Source organism: Pseudorasbora parva, chromosome 15 (genome assembly GCF_024679245.1).
Source record: "Pseudorasbora parva isolate DD20220531a chromosome 15, ASM2467924v1, whole genome shotgun sequence".
Taxonomy (NCBI): domain Eukaryota; kingdom Metazoa; phylum Chordata; class Actinopteri; order Cypriniformes; family Gobionidae; genus Pseudorasbora; species Pseudorasbora parva.
This window is the reverse complement of record NC_090186.1, coordinates 43,198,528-43,213,355: the sequence shown is the minus strand read 5'-3', so window position 1 is coordinate 43,213,355 and position 14,828 is coordinate 43,198,528. Positions and strand designations below refer to the sequence as shown.

General features: G+C 37.7%; 1 protein-coding gene across 1 annotated transcript; it reads right to left on the bottom strand.

The window, feature by feature from the left end:
• Positions 1-201: 201 nt before the first annotated feature.
• Positions 202-13,703, bottom strand: LOC137041684 (TATA box-binding protein-associated factor RNA polymerase I subunit A-like). The gene is made up of 10 exons (XM_067418245.1): positions 13,490-13,703; positions 13,248-13,414; positions 9,145-9,258; positions 8,862-9,060; positions 4,821-4,936; positions 4,552-4,710; positions 4,403-4,469; positions 4,101-4,224; positions 1,351-1,505; positions 202-1,226 (listed from the first exon to the last, which is right to left on the bottom strand). Exons 1-10 carry the CDS (start codon positions 13,599-13,601, stop codon positions 820-822), a joined length of 1,620 nt encoding a protein of 539 aa, XP_067274346.1. The 5' UTR covers positions 13,602-13,703; the 3' UTR covers positions 202-819.
• Positions 13,704-14,828: the final 1,125 nt, after the last annotated feature.

Sequence of the window (14,828 nt, the reverse complement as noted above, 5' to 3'; positions counted from 1 at the left end):
ATAACACTTTTAAAATTAAGTAAAGAAAGGCCTTTTTTCCCCAGGACTTGCACCTGATAGAAATGTTACTTTAAACTTGTCTATCCAGCGTTAATGCGCTGTCCAGTAAAACACCCATAATCTTTCACATATGGCCTAATGTAATGTGCTAAAACAGATTTACATTTGGCATACTTTAGGACTTAGAAGTTTAAGGTCATCCATGCTTTAATATCCATAAGACAAGCAACCCCAGGGTCTAAAACATTCAGATGTTTCAAAGGGATGTATATTCGAGTGTTGTCTCTGTAACAATGGTAACTTATGCCATACTTCTCAAAGACAGAACCAAGAGGAAGCAATATAGAGAAAATAATATGAGAGCTAGAGTAGAACAAGATATACATGCTGCAGAATAGAAGTACTAAAGATATTATTATTAATGATGCTCTGTTGGGCCAGCGTACACCTAAAAAGGGGGGCGGGAGTGTGTGTGTGAGAGTGTATATGTGTGTATGTGTGTGTGGGGGGGTACCTCAAGATACTGTAATATATTATTTTATATTGACAACTAACAACTGAAAGTAGTTTGAATTGTCCGTGGTGAAGTATTCAGATAAATGGTTTGTATTCGTATTGAGAATTTCCATGACACTGACTTGACACCAAGCTTTGGTTCTGGAAAACAACACACATTTCCAAAACTTTAATTCAAAGTGAAGCTCAACATGAGCAGATACTCAGTCTATAGAGAGTCTGGTGTCATATATAGACACTGTCTGATACAAATCTACAAAATTCTCAATTTTACATGTTTATTATAAAATGTACTAAGACTTCTTAATCTTCATCCTCAAACATTTTCTTCTTTATCGTCGCCATCTTTATAATTTTCTTCTTCTCCCTCTTCAACCTTTTCTTCTCCAGCTCCATCTTTTCCTCCATCTTTTTTTTCAACTTTTCCATCTTTTTCTTCTTCTTCATCTTCTCCATTTCCTTTTTCTCCTTCTCCTGCTTTTTCTTCTCCTTCTCCTGCTTTTTCTTCTCCTTCTCCTGCTTTTTCTTCTCCTTCTCCTGCTTTTTCTTCTCCTTCTCCTGCTTTTTCATCTCCTCCATCTTTGCCTTCTCCTCCATCATCTTTTTCTTCTTCTCCTTCATCTTTTTCCTCATCTCCCTGACTGTGCATTCCTTTTTTTTGCTTCCAGACTTTCTCTCGATTTTCGAAGCATATCGAGTATAATGTGAACCTGTGAACAGAAAACAAAAAGCACAGGAACATAATTAAATGTGTTATCAGGAATTATACCAGACTCCACACATAAACTGAGAAACGTTCACATTTTACCTGGAAAAAGATAATCATGTACTTACTGTATATATGTACTACCCTCAAAACTTCTCTCTTGACCTTCATTATGCTGGCGTTCTCGGCCATGTCTTTCCTGCCGATATAGCTTCTGTAGTGTAAGGAGAACCACAGCGAATACCTGGCATCCCATTCCTTCTTTACAGTCTCAATGCACTTTCTAAAAGAGTACAAACCAACATCAGAAGAAACATTAAAGGGGTCATATACTGCTTTAAAACATGTTTAACTTTCTTTAGTGATCCGGTTGAAAGAGGTCTGTAAACACTGTACACACATCACAATATTCCTTATTTTAATAATTTATGCGCAGAATAAAGGGGCGGGGCCTGGTTGAGTTAATTAGTGGTGTGTTGAAATTGGCGGCTATGGTAAGTGGCGGGACATTTCCCAAACACGCTCAAAGCGCTTGACCAATCACAACACACTTCTGAAGCCGACCAATCAGAGCATGCTTTTCAGAAGGAGAGGCTTCATTGAGACAGGAACTAAACAGTGTTACTGACAGACTGGGAAGAGAGGATGTTTTTTAAACATTCAAGCATGAAAACCTTTTCTATAAGATACAAAATCAAGACTCTGTAAAAGGGCATAATAGATCTCCTTTAAAGAGTTTAAACCCAATATGGCTCCTTCATCCAGATGAGTTTGAAAGCAGCTGCTCATCAGTACTGAATATATGCCATGTTTGATGGAGCCTACTGAATGTAGTTAGAATGACCCAAAAATTCAACATATCAGGACAAGTCCTCCACATGACTCCAGGGGTTAATAAAAGGCCTTCTGTTATTAACTTACGGAAAAAGTGTAATGCCTCTCGCAGTTCAAAATTCTTATGCCACGTCTGACGATTGCACACCAGTTACGTTTTTTTTCTGATCTGGCGGAATCTATATATTTTAGTTTAGAAAGTTTTAAATATGGATATTTGCATTACACAACCGTGCCACTTCGCATCAGAAGGCCTTTAATAACACCCCCCGGAGTCGTGTGGAGCAGTCATATGATGGATAAATGCACTTTTATTAACTTCAAAATTGAAACAGCCATTCACTCCCATTATTAAGCTTTTTATTAAGCTTTTTAACACTCCCATTATTAGGACTTTTTAACATGTAACTCAGATTGTATTCACCTGAAAGAAGAATGTCTTATACATCTAGGACGGCTTGAGGGTGAGTAAATCATGGGCTAATTTTTATTTTTGGGTGAACTATCAGTAAGTTTCCGCATCGGCATTAAGCAATTGATTGACGCGCTCATCTGTGTACGAGCCACAAGAGAACACTCAGCATGATTTCAAACACATTCCAGTGCCAGTTCACCTCTTATTTAACACAATTAAATTTATATATATATCCTCCTTTAGAGGATTATTAGGAACACCTGTTAAATTTTTCATTAATTAAAATAAAATTACATTTCTCATCTAATCAACCAATCACATGGCAGTTGCTTCAATGCATTTAGGGGTGTGGTCTTGGTCAAGACAATCTCCTGAACTCTAATCTGAATGTCAGAATGGGAAAGAAATGTGATTTAAGCCATTTTGAGCGTGGCATGGTTGTTGGTGCCAGACGGGCCGGTCTGAGTATTTCACAATCCCAGTAACTGAGCAGATTTTCATGCTCAACCGTTTCTAGGGTTTACAAAGAATGGTGTGAAAAGGGAAAAACATCCAGTATGCGGCAGTCCTGTGGGCGAAAATGCCTTGTTGATGTTTGAGGTCAGAGGAGAATGGGCCGACTGATTCAAGCTGATAGAAGAGCAACTTTGACTGAAATAACCACTCGTTACAACCGAGGTATGCAGCAAAGCATTTGTGAAGCCACAACACACACAACCTTGAGGCGGATGGGCTACAACAGCAGAAGACCCCACCGGGTACCACTCATCTCCACTACACATAGGAAAAAGAGGAGACAATTTGCATGAGCTCACCAAAATTGGACAGTTGAAGACTGGAAAAATGTTGCCTGGTCTGATAAGTCTCGATTTCTGTTGAGACATTCAGATGGTAGTCAGAATCTGGCGTAAACAGAATGAGAAGATGGATCCATCATGCCTTGTTACCACTGTGCAGGCTGGTGGTGGTGGTGTAATGGTGTGGGGGATGTTTTCTTGGCACACGAAAGTGCCAATTGGGCATCGTTTAAATGCCACGGCCTACCTGAGCATTGTTTCTGACCATGTCCATCCCTTTATGACCACCATGTGCCCATCCTCTGATGGCTACTTCCAGCAGGATAATGCACCATGTCACAAAGCTCCAATCATTTCAAATTGGTTTCTTGAACATGACAATGAGTTGACTGTACTAAACTGGCCGCCACAGTCACCAGACCTCAACCCAATAGAGCATCTCTGGGATGTGGTGGAACGGGAGCTTCGTGCCCTGGATGGGCATCCCACAAATCTCCATCAACTGCAAGATATATATATGTGTGTATGTGTGTGTGTGTATGTATATGCTTGGTGATACAATAGATGTTGTCTATAATGAATGCCACAACGATTTGTTTTTTTTATTCTTATATTTTTCATTCCAGTTCTGTTCTAAATACAAATGAATGTAAAGGAACTAAAATACATGTTTTTAATTTTTGTAAATGATTCAGTATTATACATTATTTCTGCATGTAATAAATGTTTTTTTACTTATACAACAATGCAACTTTTTTTTTTTTCAACAAGGCAAATTTGACCCAGTGCAACTTATTTTCTATAATATTACAGTATATTAAGTGCAACTTACTTCCGTCTGAGTATCTTCATAATATTCAGAAGACAGGACCAAGCCCTTATGTCAGATTTCCAACTGGAAAACTCCAGAAGGTCCATTGAAATGGTGAGAGCTTCTTCTAGATCGCTCATGAATTCTGGAAAAAAGCAGAAACTGATTTAAATCAAAGTCTTTATACATTTTAGTAACTGGTGGCTGATGAAGCTAACAAATAAACCCAACAGACCTACAGTGAAAGAGCCACCCAGAACACTCTTATAACCGCACAGCAACAGGCTAAAAAACAATCAGAAGAGTCTCGTTTTCATACGTACTGGTGCACAGCAGGAGAGAGCAGAGCTCCAGCATCAGCTCGTGACTCGGGACTAAAGTGCGCAGAATCTGAGCAGAACAGACACCAGAATAAATTATTCATTTTAATCAGAAACTTTATGCACGTGCTGATTGGCTGAGCATTTCATACCCTTAATGAACCGATGAGTTTGTCTGGTGGGGCATCGTGTCTCTTGAGGAACTGGTACAAGTACACATGAGCGTTGGGATTGTTCGGGAATTCCTTGTTGTAAGCGTAATTCTCCAGAATCTGCAGAGCGCCTTCCTCATCGTCATAAAACTCCAGCATCTGCAAGTGGACGACACAGGAATCCCATTTTAGGAATAATGTCATTTTGGTCGAAACGGAGCCATTTAAACAAAAACATTCTTCAAATTGCACAAGGTTAGACGTCTCACATTAATGTAGCTCAACACAAAAGGGTCCCAGACTCCAGGCTGAGTGATGATATCCTTCAGGGTCACAGACGCTTGTCTGAAGTAGGTGTGCATCTCATGGTTACTGCTCACCTCATCTGACACCAAAAACAGACAAGGACAAATTGATCAAAAGTGGCAGTAAAGAAATCTGTAATATTACAAAAGGTTTCACTTTCAATGAAAGCTGTTCTTTGCAGCTTTCTAGTCATCAAAGAACCAATGCAGTTTAGCACTAATCCAGTCAAGTCACGACTCGTTTATTTATAGCCTGCTACTAAGTAATAATATTTGTAGCTTTAAAGCTATATTTTATAGTTATCTAAAGGCCTACTCTAATTGGCCCTCATTTATCAAAAGTGCGTACACCAAATTTCCAGCGTACACCTTGCGTACACCCAAACCCACGATGACTTTGAGATTTATTAATATGGATGTTGGCATACGGCACGCTCAAATCCTACGCCAGCTCAGGAGGCGGTGTACGCACGTTTGAGTTAGTGTGAAAATGCGCAGAAAAACAATTCTGACAAGATATGCACAAGACAACGCACTGACAAGATATGCTATATGACCCACTGTTAAAAACCACAACAACAACATTCAGGGTTTATTTTTGTGCAACATGAACGTCAATGTTTAATTTGTGTGACTTTACCAAAGCGTTTGATTTGTAGGCATATGTATTCCTCCAGTCGCGAGCCTGTGCGCTTTATCTGACGGTTCAGGCCCGCCTGGCCCGGCAGCTGCGCACGGACTGGGACTAAAATAATTCAGACTGACAAAATAATAAAAATGACCTTCTTCTTTTAAATAATAATAAAATCAATAAAAACGACATTCTTCTTCTGAATAACAAGCGTCATTAAGAATAATAATCATAATAATAAGAAGAATCTTACAAATTGTCATGTAATTATTAATGTGAATGAATCTTACTCCACATCACATCATCATCACTATTGTACACCCCAATACATGTGCCGTGATACGAAATTAAATGCTATTTGTTTCAAAACGTGCTGTAAAATAATGCATTGTGATGGTAATTTATCATCGAAACAGCTTTAAACTGCTGGAGTGCACTTCTCAAACCCCACACTATTAACAGTTCTCGTAATTTGGGTCCATATTTTGCTTTTGTAGGTGCCTTTAATCCCACTCTTTAAACTCCCAAATAAAACAATTTCGTTTTTTTTCCACTTCCCTGGTGATGATCGCGATGGGCAATTTCTCAATCATCTCACTAGTTCAGTAGTCAGAGCACTGATCAGGGAGTCAGCCCATTGACTTATGTCCTAATCAGTGCCCTGACTAGTGGACTAGTGAGATGATTGAGCGCGCCCGATCTCCACGTCGGAGAAGTTTCGGTTCTTTGCCGTCTTCTGTTTGTCCATGGCGTAAAATGAGGGCGTGGGAGAGGCGGAGACTTGAATATATAGGGGCGTGTTGTTCTAATGACGATCGTTTTCAGCCGCCACATTTATCAAGGGCAGGTATTGCGTACACCTGGATTGCAGAGGTACGCACAGCTTCATAAATCAGGCGGTGAGAGGAGTGTAAGCATAATCTTACGCCAACATATACACCAGTTTCTACGCAAGATTGATAAATGAGGGCCATTGAGACATTCAAGAAATGAATTACAAACAGAAACACGCATAGTACAGAGAAATGTAATATAGGAACAGGATTTGAGCAAACGTCGTTTCAACAATGAGCGTGATGAGTAGGGCTGAAGCTAGCAATTATTTTAGTGATCGAGTATTCTACCGATTATTCCAACGATTAATTGAGTAATCGGATAAGAAGTTCTTTTTCTTTATTAAAGAGCAATACTAAATATTAGGGATAGGCAAACGTGGTCGAGTATTCGAACGTGACATCGACGATCGATCGTGAAAGCGATGATCGCCCTGACTTAAAAAAAAATATTTGTCTATTTTTCTGATTTTTATTGCATAATTTTGGGCGGTAACTGAGGTGTGTACGTTTTTTATTCTGGCGAATTAGCAAATGGTATGCAAACATACAATCAAACATAATACAGAGAAAGATAATCTTTAAAGTCTATTTGGGGCACGAGGATCAGGCATAATAGCCTAATCTTAATCACAAAGACAATAATATTAAGGTTTATATAAACTAACAAAATAATAAACAAATAAATAAAACATTAACAAACGAGAAAAATCTCGGAGAGGCACGCATAAACCCAATTAGTTTCTAACATTTTTGGAAAAAACGATTGGGCAATATTTCTCATGAAAAAGTGGATAAGTGTTCATACACAGCGCAGATCATAATGAGCGAACGTGTTTTTTAAATAAAGTTTGAGGAAACGTGATGATGACGTAGATCCGCGACTGTGTGCTGTAGTCCGTTTATAGCCTACCGTTAGCATTTTATATCTGACGGCTTTATTCAGGCTTCAAACGGTATACATTTTGGATTCACTTGTAAAGATGATCTTGATAGACAAAACGTGTAAGGGTCATAACTCTTTGTTGAACACAGATCTTATTTTTTGCGATTGTCCAAAAGTCTACGGGGAAAATGCATAAGCTTTTGATCGAGGGAACCCATGCGCCGCTAACTTCCGGGTTGGCCTACAAAGTGACGTCATGACTTCGGCACGCTATACTGCTTTTAGATGTTTCTTTTTCAAATACATTTATACATCATAATCTAGCAGTTATTTCTTTTTAGCATTAAGCATTTTTTTTTGTCTGTCTTTTGAAAGTCTCCTATATAAACATTGGTCAATTACTATTAAAATCTCTCACAAATATTTGCTAACTCAATGTATTTTTTTACAATGGGGTAATTGTGTTGCAATAGCTTACACACAGCACAAGTAAGCTTGATTTCGAATGGTAAATTGAATTTAAAAAGACGACTAAACAGTAATTAAATAAGAACAAATAAACATATTACAAAAAAATAGCACAAATAAATAAAATAGAATAAAATAAATAAATGAAAGACTGCTTTATTTTTTCAGGTAGGTCTAACATTCAGGTAAGAAACTGAATTAAAAAATACAAAGTGGCTAATTACATTTAAAATAACATTGGATAATGTTTTTTGCAAAAAATTAAATAGTTTCATATAAAACCATTAAAGTTACACACGTTGATCAGTCAAGAGCAGTTGATCGTTTGTCTTTTTGTAGTTTGACTTTGAATAACAAATGACTGCTGTCCCTTTAAGACTAACGGACGCATGGATCCTGAACACTGTTCCTGTTACTCATTCTTCATTTCTACTTGAATTGTTTAAGACTGTGTTTACATACTCTTCAAAATGTGCACTGACAATTTGGTTGATTGTATTTGACCAATAATAAGCTGGAAAAAGAAGCAAATATTTGCACTTGTATGTCAGAGGGGGCTTTATTACAGTATGTGTGTGTGTGCGCTTCAGATGTGAGCCTGAAATCTGAGGGATTCGTAGAATTATGTGCAATTCCGCGCGAAATTCAGACCGATCACACACACTAACATTAACACGCTGTCGTAAGGGAAAGTCCAGCAGAACGCGCGTTCGCCGTGTAACCGGGCTGAATGAGAATATGCGGCTGCGTGTCAACTCGCTGTCGGTCAGAGAAGGAGAGGAGAGGAGGGCGCAGCTGGGATCGATACTGTAGAAACTGTAGCTATCGTATCTTTTCAGATATTTCAGTATCTATATTTTTGACAACACTAGTTGCACTGTGCCGAAACAGGCTTTTTAAAAGTGAAATAAATCCACACTTCAGAGCCGCTTACCGGGCTTCCATGGCTAAAAGAACAAGCGGGCGTGCAAGCACTGGAAATCAGGTGGCCATGGAAACCAAAACTTGCGCGTTTGGAACCGATGATCGGAACCGAAAACTAATTTTCTAAACGATTCCAATGGAATCGTTATTTTTTAAACGGTTCCAAGTTGGAACCGGTTCTCGATGCCCAACCCTACTTTTTAGTCAAATGCTCAAGTTTTCATAGAAATGTCATATTTGTATTTGCAAACATTAATTCTCACCGTTTTCTACTGCAGAAGACTTCTTCTTAAACCAGGTCAAGTAATCTAGGAAACCGCTGTAGGCATGGATGATTTTTTTGGTGTTGCCCTGAGCAATCGAGAAGTTTCCGTATCTCCAGCTCTCTCCGATGGACAGCTGCCGCTTGGCTTCTTCAATCTCCCCGCTCAACATGAGATGAAAGCAATGCTCCAAACAGATCTACAACATTCACATGACATACTGATACAAATGCAGTGTAAATGTTATAAAAGGAAGGCTTGGGCTTCTAATTGCAATGCATACCTTTGAGAAGTTTTTGACTCCATTGTGTTTCAACTGTTCATATACGGCGTTGAAATCTTCAGCGCTGGCGTTTGGGAGATGACGGAGAATTTCTGTGCCTAATCTCCACGTGATCTGATGGACACAATTATGCAGTCAGCAGTGAAACACTTCATCAGTACAGTAACACACATGACAGTAACAAAAGGGAATGGGAAAATATAAACAAGTCAGGTTGAAGATGATTTCATGGTTTTATGATAATAAAAAGGAATGCATAGCCTGAAAAAGCAGCATTCGTTTACTTTATACTTAAAAACCCCAATGTTATTCCTTACACAGTGCATTTAATAATTAATATTAAATTTAAAAAAAAGGTAACAACCCCCTTATCTTGACTTTGCAAGCACATAGTAGGGGTCATTCCAGGTCAAATCAACCAAATTTCTAAACCTTCCCTGACTCGAATGCTTGATTTATTTATTTTTTCTCTGAAGAAAGACAAACATAAATCATAATGAAAGCCAATATATTAAATGTAATGGCTGTATATTTCCAGAAAATCCACTATTTTGCATGGGAAGGGGGTCAAAATTACTTTAGAAAGAGATGGCAGCATCACTACTTTATTTTCCACAGAGTTTGGTATATCTTTTAGTAAAATCGGTTTACTTCTGCAATCTTTGTTGCATTAAATGCCAATGGTGGTCGTTTAAAAAACAGAGAAAAGCACTTCTTGTTCTTAATTTTTGCCCCAAGTTTGATAAAATGAAAAATATATATACTAAAAATGTATACAATTGAATAGTTTACTCATGGAGCCGCATTAAAACCTCCATATCTCTGAGACTGAACCATAAAGGGCCTTTAAAATGAAGATACCAAAAGAAATAAGTTTAATAAGAGCCAAAATTTAAAAGGATATTAAAGGTGCAGTGTGTAGTATTTATGATAATCTACTGACAGAACTGTAATATAAAATACACAGCTATGTTTTCAGTGGTGTATAATAAACTGTTACGCTTTTATTACCTTAGAATGAGCCGTTTCTATCTACACACACCGTGGGGGTTTGCTTACAGTGAAGTCGCCATTTTGCGCCGCCATGTTTCTACGGTAGCCCTAAACGGAAAAACTTCTCTACTAAGTGCTAGCTGCTCTCTTCTGTCTCAGACGACGACATCTTTGTCCTGTATTGGCCTCCGTAGCTTCTTTATGTAGGAGCGGTGTGTTATTGCAATTTACAATATTACACCTAGATGCTGCTAAAACTTACACACTGCACCTTTAAGAAATCTTTAAAACGTTGAGTTACAGGTAGTGATCGACCGATATATCGGATTCCCGATATTTAAGCATTTTCCCATAATCGGGTATCAGTTTTGTAATATCGGATTTTCCGATAAATGGCGGCATCTTGTGGACGTTTTGAGAATTGCATACATGCGCAAAATTAAAGGTCTGCGTCTGAAGCAAGCCTGAAGTCTCCCTCTCATTTACTGAAGCTTTCGCGCCTCGATCGCCCCCCGGTGACCGGTCCTAGTATAGCCGCCCCTCTGTGATTTCTAATGGACTCGAGGCAAACTAAATAATAAAATTACACTTCAAAAAATTTTCCCCAAAGTTAGTTTATGTCACTGAAGGCAGTTATCATCACGATGATTTCATTTCAGGTGTTCGTTTTAAAAATAAGTTTAGTTTGAGTTAGTTATTTGATGCTTTAAAAACGGGGGGTGTGACGTCATGATTGACAGCTGAGACTGACGGCTTCTCAGAGTGAAGTTGTCACTGAGGCACTAACGGACTTTTTTCGAAATTTTTGGGAGCAGATTGGAGCTTTAGCTTTAATTTCTACATTTCCATAACTGTTTATTTCACACCAACATAATTAATTGTTCTGCATCTGCGAGAGTGTGGGCGGGCTTTTGATATCGCAACTGTACTTCCTGCTCTACTTCCTGCGCTCTACTGCGCAACTCCGGTCCCGAAATCGCTACTGCGCAGACTCGGTCCCAAGATGTCCGCGCCGTGCACCCCCGCCTGAAAGCTTCAAATATGGCAAGCGGAAACGGATGATGTCGAGTCGTCCATATTTTTTTACGGTCTATGGTCTGAAGGGAGATTATCAACAGCTGTGTTCAGAGGTAAAATAACCTGCATCCCTTAATTAATCAACTTTGTTTAACATAACAGTTATGCAAAATTGAGATAACCTCAAATAAGATGTTGATATGTATAGGTAGTTTAAACTTGGCGCTAGAGACGAACTCACTGACGGAGTCATTCAGGTAATCCGTCATCATGTCACAATAAAGATGCAACTTCACATGAATGAAATAAAACAGCCATGAATGAGAGCATGTTGGAAATAAAAGCACCAAACTTATTTCTCTCTTTATGTTTATTTTCAGTCGCATTCAGCCGTTCTCTCACCGAGTTGTTGCTCCAGCATATAGGCTAGATCACCATGTAAACAAGACCGACTCGTTTAAAACTCCCTCAATTATATTAACGTCTGCTATATAACATTTATATAATAAACATCTAATTACAGCTCCGTGAAAATTTATTATTACGCCACGAATGAGAGCATGTTAGAAATAAAAGCACCAAACTCTTTCTCTCTCTGTGTTTATGCTCACGTTCAGCCGTACTCTCACCGAGTTGTTGTTCCATCATAGGCTAGTTTAAAGACCGACTCGTTTAAAACTCCTTAAATTATATTGACGTCTGCTATATGACATTTAACATTATATAACAATTCGTTGTTTTATAATAAACATCAAATTAATTACAGCTCCGTGAAAATGAATTAAGCGAGAAGTGTGTTAAACGCAGAGATGAAAACAGCGCCCTGTCATCAGGATAATTCAGAGACTGACACAAACATTCATTCTAATACCGTACTAGATGAGATTGACATAAACAAACCAGCGAATACATCAGCTTTTACAATGTTTGCATAATCCAGAGAATATTCACTCTTTAGTCTATTAAACACATAAACCTTTTAAAACTGTAGTTTAAAATGAATGCTTATATTTATGCTCATAGTTATGGGGAGTTGATAGACTCGACTCTCATTTATATTCTCCATTTGAAAACATTAGACTTTATAAATGTATATTGCCTGTTGTTAATATGGCTGTATTTATAAATAAAAAGGTAAAACAGCATTAATGTTAATAAGACTTTGCACTGTATTAAAAAAACAAAAACAATTCTGACTATTTATTGATGTAAATATCTTTTGTTCTGTATGTAAGTGAGTGAAACTGCAAAAATTACAGTGTTTAAAAAGCTCAGTTCAGTGCTGTTGCTGTAATTGTAAAAGACAGAAATAACACAATAAGTAAATATCGGTTCTATATCGGCACATAAACATGCAAATAATCGGTATTGGTTATAAAAAAAATCAATATCGGTCGATCACTAGTTACAGGCATGCAAACTTGGGGTAAAAAACACAATAAGTACCTTTTCCCCATTTTTGAACGGTCACTGTTGACATATAAAGCAACAAATATTGCAAAAGTAAACAGATTTAACTAATAGACCTACCAATCTCTGTAATAATAAAATAATGATGCTGCCATGTTTCTAAAGTTATGTTTACTCCCCTGTAATGTAGCACCAAATCTCAGGTGAAAATGTTGTTCTTCAATGCAAGATGAGTGAACCAAACATAATACTTAACACTCTAATTTGATTTGACAGAGTTTTAACATCTGTGTATTAATGAAATAATGACGCTGCCATCTTTCTATAGTCATGTTTACACACCTGTAATTTAGCACCAGGTGAAAAAGATGACTCAACAGTTGATAAATCAGTAAATATACATCCATGACATTTAATATTTTGGATTTCTTATTCATTTACGCAGAAAATTACTTCTTTTTTTAGCAGGGGACCTCTGGTAGAGTTGACACGAAAAGCAAAGCAGCGTTTATGACCGAAGGGATCAAAATATGATTCATAAAAGCAACATTATGTGAACAATGAAGAGTGTCACAATAGACACATGCTGTTTCTTCAGTGCAGGAAGAGTGAATCAAACTTAATACTTAACAAGTCTCTTAGGGCTCTAATTTGATTTGACAGAGTTTAAACGTCTCTTGTACCTCACAAACAGTAGTATTCACTGTATAGGCATCCAGGGCTTCCAGTGACTGAATGTATGAGTTGTAATAAACCGCAGCCTCCTGCCAGTTATGAAGCAGCATCGCATCTCTGATCCGCTTTAGACACCTTCTGTACGACTTGAGAAAGCTGGTAGTTGTGCGAACACCTGAACACGAGAATGGGAGTTACTTTGACCACAAAAACAACATGCAAATATGTTGAGATGACAGCAGAACATCACCTTTGTCGTCCTTGTAATAGTGGACGACGGGCGCTTTAATCCGTTCCCGATTTGTTGTTTCATCCTCAGGAACATCATGTGCAATACTGAATTCATCCTCTATATCATCCATAACTCATTTGCTCTCCTCTTGAGAGTATTATGAAGAACGTGTTGGAAAATTATCCTTCCGCTTTGGTCCTCAACACGTGGACACGTTTCTCTTCAAAACAAGCTGTGAGTCTGACCCATAGGGTCTGACCGGCTGACAGCGCCTCCTGCCGACCGGGCGGACAATACTTCTTCTTCTTCTTCTTCTTCTTGTATTGTTTAATGGCGGTTGACAATCCAACTTATGGTGTATTACCGCCACCAACTGGACTGGAGTGTGAAGCATCAACAGGGACTTAAAAAAAAAAAAAAAAAAAAAAAAAAAAAAAAAAAGGTAATTAAAGGTAATTAAATAAATAAATAATATTTATGCCATATATAAATTTTAAATTCTGCTATCCAATCCTGTTTCTTTGAGATAACTAAGTATTTCCCTCTGTATCCTTGATTCTCCTGAAGCACAACTTAATAGATTTGATATACTAAAATTTACTAATCCTATATCTTTCAATTTATTAATAAACTCTTCTCTTTCCCTGCTAAATACTACACAATGTAAAAGTACATGTTCAATAGTCTCTACTTCACTGCATGCGGTACACAATCCAGTTTGGTGTTTCCCTATTATAAACAATGAATGATTTAATCCAGAATGTCCTATTCGGAGTCGTGAAATGATGATATCTTCTTTCGGGCGGACAATACATCATCATACATCAACTTTTATTCAAAGACAACACAATACACATAATAATACTTACGCTGCACACAATAACACACAACGCTGCAAGATTCTCCAGTTTTGGCAAGTTAAATGAAAGACTATCTTTAAAGGAGCATCTTATTTCTTCCTTGTAAGTTACTGAAAAATCTATATTTGTCCACCCACCCCATATAGATTGAAAAAGTCCATCCAAGAACGTTATGGGAACGTTAGTTTTGGGTTGCTGAAACGTTTCTGGGACTGTTCCCAAAATATGTATTTGTCATGTTTTTGGTTAGCAAAAAATAAATAAAAAATTGTCACGGAAACCGAACTTTTTTTTTCTCCAGGATTCCAGAACATATTTATTCCCGCGGGCACGGAAAACGGACGAACGGTTGACAAAATCAATATAATAAACCATAGTCCGAGCGTTACATGGATTAAATAATTGATGTCATCAATTAATGTAAGATAATTAACGTAACATCAATGTACCACAGTAGACGTATATGTTAAGTGCTAAATATATGCTTTCAAAACTAG